This window comes from Mchenga conophoros, linkage group LG3 (genome assembly GCF_057382185.1).
Source record: "Mchenga conophoros isolate Kocher_MC1m ecotype Shallow Benthic linkage group LG3, M_conophoros_male_GT1.1, whole genome shotgun sequence".
Lineage (NCBI taxonomy): Eukaryota > Metazoa > Chordata > Actinopteri > Cichliformes > Cichlidae > Mchenga > Mchenga conophoros.
The window spans coordinates 73,173,838-73,193,266 of NC_140528.1; the positions used below are offsets into that span (position 1 = coordinate 73,173,838).

The following is a 19,429-nucleotide window of genomic DNA, read 5'->3' on the forward strand; positions in this document are numbered from 1 at the left end:
GTTTCATTCAACAAAGCTGTGCACTTAAATAAACCCTCTAAAAGATTACTGTCTCTTTAAGAAACGAAACAGTAAAAGATTGGCCTTACCCAATATATATATATATTTTATTGATTGATTCTTAAATAAAATCGGGTTAATGTAACTATAAATGCAATATGTTTTTAATGCTAGTAGTAAATGACAAAAAAAAAATCCCTTTAAAAAATATTAACGCCTAGTTGGCTGAAAAAAAATGTACTTCCGGGACACGTCAACCGAGTGTTTGCGCCTGCGCATTCAGCGGCGGAGAGGTCCTCTACTGTGGTGACTGGAAATATTTTCATACACCATGGAGACTTTATACAGTATACCTTTTGCTGTGCTTGAATGTCCAAACATAAAACTGAAGAAACCGTCATGGCTGCACATGCCGTCGGCCATGACTGTCTATGCGATCGTTATTGTGTCCTACTTTCTCATCACTGGAGGTAAATGCTAAGCTAACGTAAAAGCCTGAAGGCTAGCCAGATAATTCTGTGTTGCATTTGATGTTATCAGTGTAGTATTTAATGCCAATACTCAGTTACGTGCTTTTGTTGCGTTGTTAGATTTGCGGGGTTTTGTTGCGCTTGTAAACCAGCGTGTAATACATCACAAAACAATATAAGAGAATAGAGGGCTAACAAACTAGCCTACCTTAAACTAACTGAATATCTGTAGTTTACTTTGTCTTTATCTTGCTGTAGTTGTTGTTGATCACTGATGTTATGGTGATTATCACCTCTCTGTTCAGTCAGCGCTCTCACTGCTCAGACTTTACCTTAAACTTAATTAATTATGAATTCAACCTTTTTTTTTTTTTCCTCCATTCACTGCACAGGTATCATCTACGACGTCATCGTAGAGCCACCGAGTGTGGGTTCAATGACTGATGAGCATGGACACCAGAGACCGGTTGCCTTCTTGGCCTACAGGTGCGTGTAAGATTTTTGGAATTAAAACACAGTCTAAAGATTTGAAGCTGAATCCTATTGATGTGTTTTCCAGAGTAAACGGTCAGTACATTATGGAAGGACTAGCATCCAGCTTCCTGTTCACAATGGGAGGCCTGGGCTTTATAATCCTGGACCGCTCCAATGCACCCAACATTCCCAAACTCAACCGCTTCCTGCTGCTTTTCATTGGATTTGTCAGCGTGCTCCTCAGCTTCTTCATGGCCCGAGTGTTCATGCGCATGAAGCTGCCGTAAGTCGAAGCTCGAATCTATCGAATCCAGACCCACGTGTCAAATACTTGTTGTCCAATCTGAGCTTACAAAGCTGTCTAAAGGGGAGACTGAGTTGATGATTGTACTTCTTTGTAGCTGTTGTCTAATTTGTGCTAATTTGTCTTTTCAGGGGATATCTCATGGGCTAGACTTGCAATAAGCAAATTCAAATGAAGAGGATATTAATTATGTGGAAAACTTACATGCCGTTCTGTTTAATTGTGGATACAGCCAACCCTTCATCGACAACCATTAAGGACTGAAAGCACTGACCTTGCTCAAGAAATTAGACCAAACTACACTGACACACTGGTTTTGTCTTTGTTTTGTAACTTCCTTTCCCACTTTCTCTTAACCTCCTATGAAGCTGGTGGAGCAGAAGGTCTTTAGCAGCTTAAATTCAACACTCTGCCACCTGAACTTGTCGTGCAGGCGCAGCATCATTAATGATTTTGCCATGTTGATAAAGCCAACATGTTCTGAGGAGTAGGAGAAATGAACCTAGAGAAGGAAGAAGGGAGAGGAAGCTGCCAAACATTGATGGGACAAAATCACCAATTTCTAATTAGGACTTGCACTGTGTGAACCACTTACATGGGTGCCTGAGTGATATTACACATGTACGTTTTTGTATAGAAAACTATGAACCTTGAAACCCTTGAACCTGTCACAGTTGCATTTTTGTACAAGATGGTGAAATAAACTGTCCTTTTCACACCTTCTCATGGTTGTTATGTGCTGTTGAAGTAGGTTTAATAGGACAAAGCATTGTTTAAAATCACATTCATCCAGATTCTGAATTTCTTTGATTTGATTTCTACTTAATGTAAATGATTAAATAGAAAATTAATGCTCAGAATTTTTGAGAAGATTGTTAAACTCAAGTTTACATCAGCAGCCAAACAATGTGGCGTCTTTGCATATGCAGTGTTCAGGAGATATGACACATTTCATTTTCCCTCCAGAAGATGGCATCACAGGATCATCAGGTAATGGTGTTTCCTGGACTTATGTTTGTGTATATTTAGAAGGGACAAAGCATATTAATTAACATGAGTGCTTAAATTTGTCATATAAATATTCCAGATTTAGCCATACATGTTAATTTTCATCTGCAGTCAATGGAGTAGGACAGAGGTAGTAACAAGACAGTCATACAAGAAACATCTGAGCATTTGCACAGCATTTACAGTTCAGTTACTTCTCTGTAAAAACATGTAATGGCCTTTGCAAGGCCGTATTTTTAATGCTAAATGCACACAAAGATACTGATGCATATTTTCAGATCTACATGTTTAGATTGATCCATTTATGATTCCCTGATATCGTGAATAAGGCTCTTGTACCCTGCTAAGTCACATAATAAGGTACATTTTTATGCAGCTAGCTAAAAACATGCTATTATGCAAATATTAAAAAAATACCTGAGAAGACAATCTAATTAATATGCAGTATATTATCAATATAAAAACATTTATCATCAAATTACGGCCCTTTAACTCTAGAGATGTGCCACCTGTGTCGGTTCTTGTGTTTGTTCACAGGCGGCTTTATGTCCTGAGGCGTTTGCTTTGTTTGGTTTGTTGAGGAGACCCTTGACGGCTTCCTTTGCTGTGTAGCACGCCACTGTGCCCGTTTTCATCAGTAAGCAGCTTCACGTAAAAATTGTAAAGAAATAAAGTCAAAATGAAAACCGGTGACAGCAAAATCATGAACACTTTCATTAAAAAAATACTTTTTGATAATCAGCAAAGTCAAACTTACTTTCCTTTTATTGCTTTCATTTTCTACAGTCAGTGTGTTGTTCAGCTTCAGGTCCAATGCTTCCTCCAGTTCTGGAAACAAACATAATAAAACACACTGTATGATTAAGAGTTTACTTATACACTTTGACCCTTTCTAGTAGTACACAAGCCACAAAGGGGGGGAAAAGGAAATACCTGTGAGAATGACATCGATTTTCTCCACGACCAGCTCAGCATCTTCTGTAGTGAAGCACATTGGGGGCTTGAACTTGAGCACGTTGCGATGAGGTCCGTCAGCACTGAGAAGAATGTGCTGTTCCTTTAGCCTGGGAGAAGTTATCAACCTTTTAGCACTCTGTTGCTGTTGACTGCACATATTCTCACTTAAAGCAGTAGAATAGAAATCAAGTGAAAACAAAAGTGAACTGTTCATTCATACATCTTCTTAACCACTTCTCCAGCTTAGGGTTGATTGAGGGAGATCACCAGACAGACAGAGAACCACACACCCTCAGTCTCATAGGCACACCTATTGCTATTTAACCTACTGAGCATGTCTCTGGACTACGGAAAGAAGCCAAACCAGCTGGAGTGAAACCAAACAAGGCACAGGGAAAAGATGCACAGTCCACACAGAAATGCTGCAGCTAAGCATCAGATTTGAACCCAGAACCTTTTTGTTGTGAGGCAGCAGTGCTAACCACTGCACTCCACTGCCCATAGATGAATCAGTGAGTGAAAGCAACAACAAAAAGTTGCAAACAGAACACAAACCTGACTGACAAACTTCCAACTCACACCGCTGACACACCTCCAATATTGTACACTTTATAGGTCTCTAAAACAGTGCAATTTTTTATTGCACTGTTTTTTTAATGCTTAATCAGCATTTTTTAATGCTGATGCACTGACGCACAGACACCTTGAGGTGCCGTGTGACAGGAGTAGCATTATTTGATGTCCATGTATGATTGCAACCCCAGTCACGTGAAAGCCAAGTTTGCGTGTTAATGAGGCCTTACACGCTTGTGTCTCATTAATAAACGCAGCTTTCAAGCTGACAGGAAGAACAAAATAGTCCTCGTGGAGCTCAGTGCCGTTTGTGTGAACTCAGATTGTTACAGTGGTTTATTATGCAGTGCTTTCACACATGGGTACATTGTGTAAAGGATTATTCATTAAGAGAGCCAGAGGAGGAGGAGGAGGAGGTGATAATAGACTGTTACTGTCACTTATACATGTAAGCAATGCAGGTTTTATTATCGCTCTTTATTTTTAATTCTTACTTAGGTTCATAAGTCTTGTTTTGTTGTGTGACATACTGTATGATTGGACTGCAGAAGCATAACCACTGAAAACCATCCTCAGTACAGAATAATATAAGCAGTCTGTTTGATTATATAATATGGTATTGCTGATTACTCACATACTTTAATCTGAGTAATCCCGTCTGGACTACTGTAATTCACTTTATGTGGGGGTCAGTCAGTGGTTGGTCTTACGTCTGCAGCTGCACGACTGTTAACAGGAACTCGTAAAAGAGAGAATATGACCTCTGTGCTGGCCTCACTGCACTGGCTGCCTGTGTCTTTCACAGTTCATTTTTTGTGAAACCATTTGTTTTTAAATGGTTTCACGATCTTGCCCCGCCTTACCTCTCTGAGCTTCTTCATCCCTACACACCCTGTTGGTCTCTTAGGTCAGCTGACCAGCTGCTCCTGGCAGTACTGAGACCTAGGACAGCGGTCCCCAACCTTATATGCGCCACAGACCGGTTTATGTCTGACAATATTTTCACCGACCAGACTTTAAGGTGTCGTGGATAAATACGACAAAATAAAACCAGTGCCAGTACCAAAAAAAAAGAAGATTTGCTCATAACACACGGGAAAAGACCCAGGGAAACAAAGTTAATGATAAAAACGATAAAGAAAATAACAATAACACCATTGAAAACCATAAATTTCACACCAGTGCCTCAACTCTCACAGCCCGGTACTGGTGCATGTCCCCAGGGTTGAGAGGCCCCTTAACTTAAACACGACTTAAAACCCATTTTTATTCTTTGGCTTTAGGTAAAACTTAGTTTCTCTTGTAATTAAATTAATTATTAAAAAAAACTAATGAATTGTTTTACTTTTTTTTATTTGGCTTTTATTTATATCTTATTTTATTATTTAGTTCCAATGTACAGCACTTTGTGTCAGCTGTGGTTGTTTTAAAGTGCTATATAAATAAAGATTATGATCATGATGATGAGTTTCCACATTTAAACTTACCTATATATGACTTCCTGTGCCTCTGCTGTGGCAGGAGTGAGCTTCAGCCTGTCCCTGACGAGCTCCACGCCTACAAAGAGACCACGACCCCTGCAGGATGTGACACCATCAGGGTTTGTAAGGTGTTAATTTTGCATGTATTGTTTTTATTTCTAAATAATTTTCAGAGCAACACTTCCCTGTGAAGTCACTAGGTTGCACGTTTAGCCAGGATTTATAGGAACACAGCATAGTGTGGTGTTAAAGACTGCTAAAGGATTAGTTCTAAAGTACGTGGGCAGCTTATCTGATGTTGCACTGTGTCACATGCTGTGTAAGCGCACCTGATATCTCCGATCAGCAGGTGCTTCTCTTTCTGCTTCTCCAGCAGACTGGTGAGGTATTGCCCCACACGCAGTGCGTTGCCCTGCAGATCCTCTTTCTCAATCACGTCTAGGACGGCCAGACCGATGGCACACGACACTGGATTACCACCAAACTGAGGCCACAGATAAGCAACACACAGAGGAAAGATGACACCGAGATCAAGTTCACATTTCCCATCAATCTGAAAATCTGCTACACCCTACTCTCCATAAAGGTTTCATACAGTATGTTAAACACATACCTGTCTAGATAGCACATGAGCAGTGATTTATTTATTTTTTAATGTATGTCTGGTAACAAAAGAGAAACTCATTTTCTGATGAAAATACATCCTAGTTTTGTTTTTTTTCATGGGAAATAATTACAAATCAAGACTCAATGAGAAAAACAGGCTGGCTTGAATGCAGCATATTTCCACAACATGGGAAAAACAGATGTGTGGATGTGCTTGGAAGCTCTGGACAAAAACACAGAAGATGAGGACAGGTCAGCAGCAATTCTGGTGAACTTGGGAGGGAAAGCAAATATCATGTAATGCAATCTTTTTGTGCTTTTATGTTAAAACATGTATGCAACTTTTTAAATAGCTTTCATTTATTATCACTTGCACAGATGTTCATGCATAAGACTCTTACTGTATTGAAGTACTCCATTCCAGATGACATGAAGGCCTCTGCCACCTCTTTGGTCGTGACCACACATGACATGGGGTGGCCGTTGCCAATGGGTTTTCCCATCGTGACAATGTCGGGCACAAAGTCCTCTCCCTGAAGCTGGAAGGCCCAGAAGTGGGAGCCTACTCTCCCAAAGCCCACTTGGACTTCATCTGCGATAAAAACGCCCCCCGCTTCACGGACGTGCCTGTAGAGGGGCAGAGTAATCAGCGTGGGCAGGGGTAGACTCAGGTTGTCAGGAGTGTGATTTCTTGGGTACATACTGTGCCACTTGCTGGAAGTAACCCACAGGGGGAATGACCTGCCCACCACAGCTCTGCAGTGACTCAGCAATAAAAGCAGCAATCTGCACAAGAGAACAAACATATCCAGATAAAGCCAGACAGATAAACAGAAAACAAGTGGATGTATCCTGTCATCTTTGACCCTGAGCTCTTCCCTTTACAGTTGGCTGTTCAAAACAAGAGAGAGGAGGTAGTTACAGGTCCATGTGGACAAAAATGAACAACTCTTAACAGTCTGCTGAGAATCATTCTTAGTCATCTGCTGTGTCCTTGCTTAGTGCCATGGTCCTGTAATCACACTATAGCATTTGAATACTGGCTCTATAACAATGCACAGCTTTCACGCTTTTCCTGGGATTGCTAGCTTCTTCTCATTAACTGTACCTTGCCTCCTTTCTTGTGAGCTTTGTTTATTATATCTTTGACTTCATCTGCATACGCGGAGGCAGGATCAGGGTGGTCTGCTCTGTGTTTCCCTCTGTACACATCTGGACTGGAAGCCTGCAGGAGACAAGAAATGGTTAAATATTACAAAGGTATTCACAAATCCAACTGGATTCTTAATGGGTTTTAAGTAAACCTAACATGTGGCTGAATTACGTATTATATTAAAAAAAGTTTAGATAAAAGTGGATAAGCAGCTCTTTATGTGAGTGAAGGAATACTGTCTATATCTATATATGAATTTATTTTTATTTTATTTTTCTGTGTTGCATTTTATACATTGCCTCTGTCAGCTGCACATGGAGATCAGTGTTATTCAGATCGCTGGAGAACTCATTTCCTACTAAACCAAGCGATTTGTTCCTTTCCTTCTTTTTCATCTGGAGTTTTAGCTGAAATATGAGGGAAACCCCATTCCACAATTCCCAGAATGCACCACAGCAGCACACAGTACAGCCCTTAAATTCATTGTGGTACTTTAGGTGTAATTTATCCCTAAAGTTCTCATTAAATGATGAAAAAGACATAATTTTGTATTATTTACTATGTTTAATGTATTTATTTTTTTTAACCGAAAATCTTGAAACAAATTCTAGTTTCAGAAACTGTAAATTATTTCACGATTTTAGGTCACAGTGCACTGGATGTCTTGTTGTAAAAGTAAAAAAAACCCATTTTTGAGCTTTAATTTTCCAAACAGAAACTCCAAAAGACCCTCAAAAAAGGAAAAGACCACAATAATCTAACAGTCTGGAGATAAAATTACCTCTTTGTGGGGATTTTAATCTTTCTCCTGAGTACCATTGTAGGATTTTTGGTTAATAATCTCCTTTTTTTGTTTGCCATTCTTCTCACTGTCTGTGTTCCTCAACATATGCCTCTGACAGCAAGCTGCTCTCTTTCAGAGCCACTTACATTACACCCTGTTGAATCTGCAGAAAAAGACCCCTTTCATTCTATTTCTCTGTCTCATTCTGTGTCTCTTTTATCTACACATATGCACACGCATGCATGGTGCACACTCAGTAGGCTGCCAAAGCCCAGCGGAGCAAGTTGAGTTATGGTGTTTTAATAGTGTGCACGCAGGCAGCCGGGGAGAGAAAAAGCACTCACCACATGGACAAATTGATTCTGCTCAGTATCTGACAGCTGGTGGAACTTATATGGACTGATGTCAATGAGCGATGAGACGTGGCCATGGTACGCACTGCAAACAAAGAAAACTGTGGGCCAAAGCAGTAAATTCTATTAAAACACTGACACATGAAGACCCAGCTCCTTTCGCCACACGGCGCTACAAACCACTAACTAGTAAGACTTTTACCAGCTCATTATCACTGTTGTTTTCATTCGCCAGGTTTTTTTCTGTAGAATGACTGGTTGACGGCAGCACTTACTTTTCCAAAGTGATGATATCTTTGTGGCCTGTGTATTGCCGTGCTAGTCGGAGAGCCAGGTCGTTGGCTTCGGAGCTGAAGTTCAAACAGGCAAGGGTTACTTTGAGTTACTCAGTCACCACAAAATACACAGGTGAAACCACTGATATCACTTGAACGTCAGAGGGAGTTTGCTGTTTCAGTTCCCACCGTGAGGCCATGCAAGGCTAATTGTAAAAACTTAGTGGGGCTTCTTTACCTCTCTATGAAATCACATGAAGACATTTTTACTAATTCAAGGGTCTTTGCCCCATTTGTCTGTTATTTTAAAGGCTTGGTGCCTCTGGTTTTATTAAACTTTTTGTTGCTAATGCACAACCAAGTCCTGCAGTGGTACTTCTGAGTAAAAAAAAAATCATAAAATATGTATGTGGGGTAATCAAGTTAGTTTTTAACTGTTGCAAATCTGCAACGCCTGCCTTGAGAGGGTTAAAGAGCTCTCCACTCCTAAACTAAGGAAGACAAACCATAAATTCAGAAATGTCTTCAGTGGACACAGGTGTACTTTTGTACTACTGCACACACCTTAATAATGCCTGTGTTATGCCAGATTTATATCAGGTAAGCTTTCTCGAAGCATTTATATCCCCATCGTAGCGATAAATACTGTCTGAGGGTATATGGATTACTATCTACAATGTTATTGCCCCGGAGCAGATAATTCTTCTCCTGAACTGGGGCAAAGGGTGTAAATAGGGCACCCGGAACCTTTTTATTTTCTCGACTTTCAGTCAGCTGTTAAGCAGACTAACAATAGTCTGCTTAATGTAGCGTACACATCAGAAATCTAGACAAACAGCAGGTTATGAAACCGTGCAATCTGATCCTCAGCATTTGGGGTATTCCTCCACTCATACAGGCTTCTATATTCCTTGAATGCTGACAGGACTGTATGATTGCACTGCAGTCTTTTTTACAGGGTTTTGAGCTCCTCTGTAATTTGAGGACACAGCAGGACTTTTATGGCTCATGTTCACACCAGGCATAATCATCAAAGTAAATTTAGGTCTCCCATCATCTGCCTCCTCTATCCTCCCCACAGTGATCCACACCCAAGTAAAAAAACACACCTGGCTTATCTTCCATCATGCTGCCTTTTGTTGTTTAGTGAAAACATGTAAACATACCCGGAGTTGACAAAGTAGCAAACAGCCAGCTTGTCAGGCAGCGTGGCCTGCAGCCTCTGGGCATACAGGACAAGGTTGTCGTGCAGGAAGCGCGAGTTAGTGTTGAGTAGTTCCATTTGCTGAGCTCCTGCCTTCACCACATCAGGATGACAGTGGCCCACTGAGAAAAGGAAGATTGAATTAGAGTTCCTGGTTATAGGTCTATATGTAATAATAAACTTCTTGTTTTGCTGTTGTGGTGTGACACCATCACAGGGATAAAAAGTGGTACTTCAGCGCTGGCTGCTTTCTTTCAGTGTACTTTGTGTATATACACTAGTGCATGTGTGTTTACCATGAGCCACATTGTTGATGCAGTCCAGGTAGTGCTGTCCTTTCTCATCATACATATACTGGCCTTTGGCTCCCACAATCTTGATTGGGTCATGGCTGAAAAAAATCTTACAAGATGGCCTGCAGCAGAGAAAAAACAGAATAGTGACATGTGTAGGAGCGTGCTGGGGCAGCTGTAGGTTTTCATGTTGTGATAAAAAGATTATGAGTCATGGACACAACAGTGAAATTCCTAAGAGACACACAAAGGAACTACTACTCATTCCAGTTATTGTATATTGTATTATATTAATGTATGTAATATACATATTAAAAGTCAAATAGTAGGATACATTTAAACACCCACAAATATATACAATAGCTAAAATGTCACAGATATTCTCGAAATTAAACTTTTTAATTGTTTTTCTAGTATCTTACACTTTTTGACCACTGCCACATTAATTTGGAATCCTGCTTTTGTCAAATGAGAGCAATTATCTCACCCAATATATTTTTTCCTCAGGTCTATAGTCTCCTTTTTCTCAAATCTCTCAGCGGACATCTTGATGTAGTCCAGCTGGACGAAGCTCGACGAACATCTGCTCGAGCCGACAGAGCCCCGCTTTATACGCGCGCAAGTGCACTACTGTACCGCAGCTGGCGCGGCGCTCGCGCTGCAGAGCTGTATGGAAACTGAAAGTGGTCAAAAATGCTCAAACTTCGCAAGCTAGCCTACACTTTCACGGGTAAAAGTTTCAAGCATTAAAAACACACACACACACACAGACACACACACACACACACACACACACACACACACACACACACACACACACACACACACACACACACACACACACAATCTGTAAACAACATACCGTCTTGAAAGCCTCAGGCTGAGCCGTTTCTGCAAAGACCAGGATGAAAACAACACACCTGTTTTTACTTCTTTTGAATTGAGAAATAATACCTTCAAATACATGGATAAAAATATACTCATGGACAATTCTGAATGTGCATACATAAAATAATATAGACAAACTAATTTTTTTAAATGCACTAGAGGTAAGGTGTCAGGTATAGATGTTTCAGTTTCAGTATGAGAATGAGTCAAATGTTTAATTTATTTAAACAATTGAATCATTGAATAAATCACTGCTTAAAAACATATTGTGCATGTGTACCTGTATAAACTTACTGAGGGAACTAAATGATAATGTTGTAAATTCGGACATGCACAATATAGCAGTCAGCACTGTTCAGCTTGTTTGTAACATTCAGGTAGGACACCAGTAAATTGTTTATTTGCTTGGAACAAGACTGCAAAATGACCACGCATGTAACCTTAATGTTCATCCACTTCAATTAAACTTTTATGCAGTTGCTCTATGTGGATCCATGGTTCATGTTGTTTACACCAAATTCTGGCCCAACTATCCCAATGTCATCAAAGAAATCAAGACTCATCTGACCAAGTGATGTTTTTCCAGTATTCTGTTGTTCAATATTGGTGAGCTTGTATGAATTGTAGCCTCAGTTTCCTTTTTGTAGCTAAAAGGACTTACACAAGATGTGGTCTTCTGCTGCTGCGCCCCATCTGCTTCAAGATTTGAGTGGTTGTGCATTCAGAGATGCTCTTCTGCAAACATCAGTTGTAACCAGATTATTTGAGTTACTGTTGCCTGTTGTTCTCCTCTGACGTCTGGCATCAACAAGTCATTTTCACCCAGAGAACTTCCACCACTGATATTTAGACCATTTTCTGTAAACCCTAGTGATGGTTGTGTGGGAAATCCCAGAAGATCAGCAGTCTCTCAAATACCTAGACAGCCTTTCTCGTACCAACAACCATGCCACTTAAAAAACACCTTTCTTCCCTTTTCATTTGAATCTTGACCATGTCTACTTAATATATCTTGTAGTTTGTCGTTGTTAGCGAAGGTAGAATAGCTACTGACATAGACATGCATGTTAGGTTAATAGGTGATTCTAAAGTGGCCGTGGATGTAAATTTGACTGTGAATGACTGTCACTCTGTATTAATCATGTGATAGACTGGCAACATGTCTGGGATCTACACCATGTCTTGTACTATATGACTATATACATAGTACAAGACATATGTGGATATATATGGGATAACCTACAGCCCCCTGCAACCCTGAACTGGTCAACCAGTAAAGAAAAAAAAGGATGAAAATGTTTAACAGGTATCTGGAAACAACAAATAAAGGGAAAGTCCACCATTTAGTGTATTTGAAAGACTGTGTTTATTTGGCTCCAACAGTACAGTCATATGTAATGTCAACTTGAAATATAGTGAATGAACACAAGGCTCTTCAAAGAAATGTCAACCAAGTGGGCAAAAAAACACAAGAAATACCAATGCAGAGCAGAAACTGAACATTTACCACAACCCCCCCAAAATTATAATCGTAACTCCAATAAGTCACAGAATGAAGTTTTCTTAAAATTTTTGCTACAGTCTGCATTTATGTGGCAACAGAATTACGTCAGCAAGGCTGCTGTGCATTGGAGCATCAACACACCCTCATGAGAAACCAGCGTCTTTCACAACATCAAGGAGGAAGAGCACTGTGGCTGCTCCCCCATTCTCCTCCTCCTACTCACTCATGTTGTAATGACTGACATGAGGCATTTCTGCGACAACACAAGAATACAGATTCTTAAAACTTGATGCTGACTCATTAAGGAGCTTCTCGCCAGGTCTCTGAACACCCATACGGGAACAAACTGTTTGGCACTTCTGCTGATAGCAGGAAAAAAAAAACCTTTAACTTCAACAAATAAACACAAAACTCAAACAAAATCAATCAAATAAAAAAGTCTATTTAAAAAAATTAGCTGCACATGCTAAGAATACAGCACCTTGTGAGAACAAATACTGTAACAAAGGTTGGAAATTAAAACACAGAATAAAAACATAGTAAATACGACACAGTGGAAGTAACACTTTAAAAACATAAGTGAAGGGGCAACTTTAAGCAAAAAAATATGATCTAATTTGAGGGTCTGTGTTTACATATGTTTCATTGTCTTCTGGTGAATAAAGTTGTTTTTTTTAAAAATGTCCCCAGGTAGTGGTATAAAGGGTAGCATGACCGAACAAATGTAGCTACAGAAATCACTTTAATGCGATAATTCAGCTGCATTTGACGTTACACACATTAACTAAAGTATAAATTGCACTTTATGCCAAATGAGCACACACAGTACATTAATAATCCACTATACATATATCAAACTACATTCAATGCAAAGAGAAAGCGTGAGAGAGAAAAAAGGCGGTCATGTTCAGCTGTGTACTGTTGCATTGGCTGTGCCCGTCAACATTCAGGCCTTCAGTACTAGCTTTTTCTGACACACAAAATTAATAAAAGCGGATGTATGTCATGGTAAGGCCTATAAGTTGAAGTAAATGCACAGTGACTACACACCGATCTGTGACGCCCCACTACAGAGCTCCTTCGCAGATTCGCGATGCCTCAGCGTGACCCGAAACTCTTCGTATGAACGGCGGAAACCCACGTCAGAACCGAAAGGAATGCTGTTCAGAACCAAAATGCCTTCATTTAAGAAATCATAGAAAAATAAATAATGTACCACTTAAAATACTGAGACAAAAATACACAAATATATGCACAAAAAAACCCTTGAAATTGTTACACACATAAAACTCCAACAACAATAAAGAAACTGCTCGTGTAGTTCTCGCCACTGTTAGAGCGCATCAACTGCTGTTGACCTGCTTATCAGGTAGCACCGTAAGAACCTACACTGATGTGCATCCATTCTTTTAAAATGGTGAGATGAGCTGTACGTCACACAGAAACCACGTGGGTGGAAATCCTTTTGGATCCACTGGCGGCTGCTGCTGCATCACAACAGGTTTGTTTTACTTTGTTTCACATCGGCTCTGACAGCAAACGATTCTAATGTTGAAGAAAACCCTACACAGCACCTACTATGTCAAAAGGCAAGATAAAGATAGGGAACGTGAAAGGATGTATAAGCTATGGTGAAAAATAAACCTACTGCTCAATTCACTTTTTTTGATTTGCTCCATCTGATGAGGAATGTGATGTTAACCGGCCACCAGTTAGACTGCGGTGAACTAATGGAAGGAGACCAGTTTGCGGTAAATGCCAAATTGAGCTTTTCTTGCATTGTAACACTTTTTCAACATATTTAAGACAATGTGAGGTGGAAGAGAGCAGTGTGGCGGGCTAGATTCAACACAAACTGCCTTCATCTGAAATACTGTGTGTGTTCGGCTAAATCTCACTGAAGACCACTAAACAAAGCTCTGCACTTCCTCAAACTGATGCCTGTTTTCAGTATTTAAGAAATCCGTATGTAATAAACTGTGAACATGCAGCAAACTGACAACACTGTACAAATAATATCCCGTACAAGTCCAAAATGAGAAAGTAGCATATCTGCAGACGATGCTCGGATGTGCTTTGTACAAATATTGAGCTTCTTTAAAACCGTGAGTCCGATCAGTGGCTGTACAACTAAGATGAATGCAATCTCAATGTATGCTCAGGTGAAGCTCGAAGCTACATGCGGTTTCAACATCCTGTAAAAACATATACATGAAAAACAGTGCGGCTTTTCAATCCTCCCACAGCTTACAACGCTTTCCCTTCTGGAAAACAAAAAAACAAAAGAAAATAGAAAACAAACTTCATCGTAATTATTCAAAATGTGATACAAAGTTGTACATTTCTGATAAAGGAATGAATAAAAGCTTGAGGCACCAAAGGCTATTATACATAAAATACAAACAATGTGTAAAAATGAGAGAGGGGCAGTGAAAAACCAACAAACGAAAGAGATAAAAATAGTAAAGAAACAAACATGATCAATCGTGTTCTGTCAACGCTCTCGGTAAACCACGCGTTTGCCCGCCAGGAGAGGGAGACGCTCCTGCTGATCTTGGCGTAAGATCCGCGAGACTCCTGGAGGCTCTCCTGCAGAGTCCGTTCCCGCGCTGGGAGACGGTTCCCGAGCACGCCCGTCCAAACTCAAATCCGTGTGAGGCTGATTCATTTCCCTGTCAGTGCAGCGAGCTTGCCAAGTTTACCTCCCCCCAATACCCACCCACCCCATACCCCTCCCCTCTTGTCCGGAGACCTGTTTGGAGGCACCGCACTGATGCCGAGTGAGCCTCGCGAGTGCAACAGTGATAAACCTGCTGATACGGTACCCTCTGCAGGCATCACCACAATAAAGCAACAATAACCAACAGCTTTACTTTCTGGGGGGACATTCAGGCTACCAGCCATGGCGTGACTCCCTTGGGAAGATTAAAGGAAAGCAAAAAAAAAATTACTTATTCAGAACTCTAGAGGCTTTTCTTTTTTTTGTTAGTGTTGTTTTTTCTGCAGAAGCCATGACGCAACCACAAAACAGTGACATGTATGTACAATACATATAAATATAGTTTCAGTACACTACTCATGCTTTTTCAGGAGTGGGGAGGGCAGGGGTGCAATGTTCTGCTTGGCACAGTCCTTTTTTTCTTTCTTTTAGTCTTTGAGTGAATGGTGCTGCATGAAAGTGTGGTGAGGTTGTTGAGACGAAGCAACACAGAAACACCTAGCGTTTTGGTGTTAGGGAGCCAGTCCAGATCCCACCTCATCCACTTCCTCCTCCTCCCACGCCTCCTTTCACCACCCCCCGTGAATCTGGCCGGGCTGCGACGCTCCAGTCTGAGCCATGCAAAGACTAAAGAGACAAGTTCTGCCACCAGCCGAGGATCTGAGCTCCACCACGGCGTGGATGTGAAAGAGCGGACGCGCGTGGTTTTTGTTTTTGTTTTTTTTTGTTGTTTTTTCCACACGGCGATGTGAGTAGAAGCAGCAAAGAGCATGAAACTTGCAGCGGGGTCGGACAGTGGGGTTGGGGGGGAGGACAGTTATCTCTTTTTGTAGCATTGTACACACAGACTTCTTTTCTTTTAGACTTGTTTTCCCATTAAAAAACTATAAATACCATAAAAGAAGCATTATTTACAAACTCCATGCGTTTCAGGTTAGAGTGATCACTGCAAGGAAAGCACAACAACAGAGAGCGACGTGAGGATGGGTGTTTTCACATCGGTTCATGAGTCGTACGCTGTGGTTTTCACACAGATGCAATACACTGCTACGACTAACGAGTCACAATAAATGAAACATAACATGCAAACACAGAAGCTGAAACCCACATGAAATAAATACAAACTCACACTGGGTGAGCAAAATATTAGTATCATACTGGGAACAGATTTCGCACTAATAGATAAATCAATAAAAATAATAATTACAATTTCAGTGTTTATAATAAAATTTTACTCAGTTATGTTCTCGTCTTACCTTCTGCCAGCACCCAGGCATTGGTAAACCATCAGGGCCCTGTTTAAAGAAGAGCAGCAGAAATAAAACAATGAGATCTGAAATAGCACGGACAGGTTCGCTGAGATGTGATCATGTATCCGCCAATAAATGACAAAAGGTTATAAATAAGTGGCCTATATGCCAGAGGTAAAGATTACAAATGGTATCCAGATGTTTTGGAACATCCAGTTAATGAGCACAAATCTAAAAGTGTGACACAATAACATTCTCCTACTTCATCAAGTCATCCACGTAATTACACTTGTTCTCTCTTTCCACCCTAAGGATGTGCAACCTGCATGCAGCTAAGTGCTGTGTATATATACTATTAGGTCCATGAGTTTCTGGCTGGTGTAGTTTTGCCTCTGTGCACCACTACAGTCGGTTTTAAATCAAATGAAATAGCCAATATGCGACTGAAGAGCAAAACTTCAGCTTTAATTCAACAGCCCCCCATTTTCAGAGGCTCTAAAGTTACTGGACAAAATAACATAATTTTAATCCAAGTCTAGCCTGAAGTCTAGAACCTGTGGACAGAACCACATGCTGCATTTCCATTTCTGAAAAAGGATGAATAATATACTTTGGGTCATCATCTATTTGCATCGTCATCAGTAAGGCTGCAGTATTTGGCTGAATCTGAGCTGAGAGTATGGCCAAGTATACCTCAGAATTCATCCAGATACTATCCTCAGTCACATCATCACTCTGCACTAGTGACCCGTTCCACTGGTAGCCGTACATGACGATGCCACCTCCACCGTGTTTGACAGTGAACGTGGTATAGTTCAGATCAGGAGCTGTTTCTTTACTTTTCTCTCCCAATCATTCTGGTACATGTTCATCTTTGTTTCATCCATCTAAAGACTTTCTGCAGGACTGTGCTGGCTATTTAAGATGTTTTCTGTCAGAGTCTAATCTGCATTGCAACCCTCTGTATTTACACGAATGAAAGCGTCTCTTTGTTGTAGATTTTCACATCTATCTGCCTCCTTGAGAGTGCTTTTGGTGTGGTTTGAAATCATTCTGTGTTCACGCCCTCCCAAAGATTTTGCTCTCTCTGATAGTTTTCCTTCACCTGCATCCGCATCACTCTAAAACCTCAGATCGAGAGTTCCATCGAACAGCTGTCCAGTTACTTTTGAGTCTCTAAATATGGGGGGAATATAAAAATGACTGTAATACCTACTGTGGTGGTGTATAATCATTTTGCTGAATTTGACACAACTGTGACTAGTTTAGAGACGGTGATGCAAGTTGCACAACTTCAACCAAGTTATCAAAGTCAGCAACACTACAGACACTACTGCACTTCCCTGGTGCTTGGAAAAATGAATAGAATCATGAACTGTGCAGCGCTTTTCTTTGCTTTCTTTTTAAATGCAACACTGACTATTATGATAACATATTCTAAATTATTACATGCAACGGCAACCTCAAGAGAGTATATTCAATCATGCATGTAATACACAGCAAAATCTTTCAGGATTTATCTTATTATATGTGCTGCTGTATTTTAGAACATGATGTGGGCACACTATAAAGAAAATCAAGCAAGTGTGATAAAAAAATAAATAAAATGAATGCAGCTGGTTTGAGTAAATTAATGCAGATGTAATGTAAAAAGATGATTTTTGTGACATTTTCAATGCTTTCTTACTCGATCTGGTTCATTCCTATACACACACAGCACTATGGCATCTTAAAATGAACTCCTTGTATACTTTTAAGTGCTTAAATTACCACCCATAGTGTTAAAATATCCATGCAACATACAACATTGTTTCAGAAACAAAAGCTTTGTAAACATATTTGAGAAAAAAGACAATTTTTCTACGAATAGGTCTTGAATTGAGTAGGTCTGAATTTGTAGCAGAGTAAACGATTTCTCGTCTTGTCACGGTCTGGCCCAATTGGTACAAAAGCAGAGAGGGGTTGGAGAGTTAACACAGTAAAGGAGGGATCCACGGGTAACTCATCAGTTAAGGAGTCTGTGTTAGCAACAGGTTAAAAGGGAAGTGGTTCATCGAGGAATCAGAAGGACGTAGGGAGTAAGCATAATGCTTTCTGCAGTTTTATTCAGAGGAATGAAGGATTCAGTTAGAGGGACAGATTTATTTACTTTGTGTATTTTGTTTCTAACGGTGTGCCTAAAACAAGAAAAAGGCTGCTTGCGGTCAGGATGTTAGTGACGTATGTGCACGTGAATGTTGTTTTTCTAGCAATTGATAAAAATGATGACAAAAATGTAACTGTGATGAAAATAAGATGTGCTCATGCTCGTCAGGCTCTCGATTCATGCATGGTTTTGCTTCGGTAATGACTGAAGGTGAGCGGCATGCATGGGTAGGAGGTTTAGGAAGAAGAGAAATACTGTACCAATTGGCATGGGGCATCCAGCCCATCCAGACCTGGCTGCCCTGGTTCCCCCTTTTCACCCTTAAATCCCCGGAAACCCTGTTTGTAAAAATGACCTCGGAGTGTTACTGAGAGAGAGGTGGACGACCCTTACCCCCTGCATCAGTCCACTGCGACAGACACAAGGGGAGGGAGAGGGAGGAGCTGCCCTGTGAGCTTGCGAACCCAACCCAATGTTGTTGTTGTTCTGCATTTGAACAGTTGAATTATTAGGAAAGTAATACGCTTTAATATTTAGGTTATTTTGGTGGTATTCTGGTTCTCAGCACAGCCAAAGGGAGCTCCTTCCTTCCTTGTTTGGAGCGACCGCTCACAGTTGGGACATACCAATGGGCAGGGTGCATCTAATCCTGGGGCACCCTGTTCTCCTTTCTCGCCCTTAGGCCCTTTTTTGCCCTTCTTTCCCTTCTCCCCCTGTGGATACAATGGTTTGGTCAAGTTAAGAAGCATTTGTCAACAATAAGGACTGCTATTAGGAGGGATTAAATAAGGGAGGCTATGGCCCACAGAGAGGAACGACACATGGTCAGTGTTAGGAAGGAGGGGATACCAAACAATACCGGCTACTCTAAAAACATTCCTTAGGGCAGGAAGTAGACATAAAAAGGGAGGTAGTGAGGTGGGTAGGAGAAATTGGAAAAAACACTTCATAGCCAAAGGGATGTCAAGGGCACAAAGGATGAGAAAG

General features: G+C 40.6%; 3 protein-coding genes across 3 annotated transcripts in view; 1 reads left to right on the forward strand and 2 right to left on the reverse strand.

Annotated features, from left to right (window-relative positions):
- The first annotated feature begins 251 nt into the window (after positions 1 to 251).
- Positions 252 to 1,971, forward strand: ostc (oligosaccharyltransferase complex subunit). Its single transcript, XM_085267135.1, has 4 exons — positions 252 to 470; positions 863 to 956; positions 1,030 to 1,227; positions 1,380 to 1,971. The coding sequence occupies exons 1-4, from the start codon at positions 332 to 334 to the stop codon at positions 1,396 to 1,398; spliced, it is 450 nt and encodes a 149-aa protein (XP_085123261.1). The 5' UTR covers positions 252 to 331; the 3' UTR covers positions 1,399 to 1,971.
- Positions 1,563 to 10,613, reverse strand: etnppl (ethanolamine-phosphate phospho-lyase). Its single transcript, XM_085267134.1, has 13 exons — positions 10,423 to 10,613; positions 9,939 to 10,057; positions 9,605 to 9,764; positions 8,439 to 8,513; positions 8,155 to 8,248; positions 6,982 to 7,098; positions 6,577 to 6,659; positions 6,275 to 6,500; positions 5,597 to 5,751; positions 5,274 to 5,363; positions 3,190 to 3,320; positions 3,014 to 3,084; positions 1,563 to 2,901 (listed from the first exon to the last, which is right to left on the reverse strand). The coding sequence occupies exons 1-13, from the start codon at positions 10,479 to 10,481 to the stop codon at positions 2,800 to 2,802; spliced, it is 1,482 nt and encodes a 493-aa protein (XP_085123260.1). The 5' UTR covers positions 10,482 to 10,613; the 3' UTR covers positions 1,563 to 2,799.
- Positions 10,614 to 15,062: 4,449 nt separating this feature from the next.
- Positions 15,063 to 19,429, reverse strand: part of col25a1 (collagen type XXV alpha 1 chain) — a 156,208-nt gene continuing 151,841 nt past the window's right edge. The window contains exons 36-38 of the mRNA XM_085267138.1: positions 19,069 to 19,155; positions 16,303 to 16,341; positions 15,063 to 15,242 (exon numbers count right to left, since the gene is read on the reverse strand). Coding sequence (XP_085123264.1) covers positions 15,216 to 15,242; positions 16,303 to 16,341; positions 19,069 to 19,155 — 153 coding nt within the window. The 3' untranslated portion in view covers positions 15,063 to 15,215. The remainder of the gene's footprint in view (positions 15,243 to 16,302; positions 16,342 to 19,068; positions 19,156 to 19,429) is intronic.

Bases quoted from the DNA above. Each gene is read 5' to 3' on its own strand.
- ostc (XM_085267135.1), top strand. From the start codon at position 332: ATGGAGACTTTATACAGTATACCTTTTGCTGTGCTTGAATGTCCAAAC. The intron at 471-862 runs GTAAATGCTAAG...TTCACTGCACAG, and splicing joins CTACTTTCTCATCACTGGAG to GTATCATCTACGACGTCATC. The intron at 957-1,029 runs GTGCGTGTAAGA...TGTGTTTTCCAG, and splicing joins GTTGCCTTCTTGGCCTACAG to AGTAAACGGTCAGTACATTA.
- etnppl (XM_085267134.1), bottom strand. From the start codon at position 10,481: ATGTCCGCTGAGAGATTTGAGAAAAAGGAGACTATAGACCTGAGGAAA. The intron at 8,514-9,604 runs GTATGTTTACAT...TTTGAACTTCAG, and splicing joins TGCTACTTTGTCAACTCCGG to CTCCGAAGCCAACGACCTGG. The intron at 8,249-8,438 runs GTAAGTGCTGCC...CTTTGTTTGCAG, and splicing joins GATATCATCACTTTGGAAAA to TGCGTACCATGGCCACGTCT.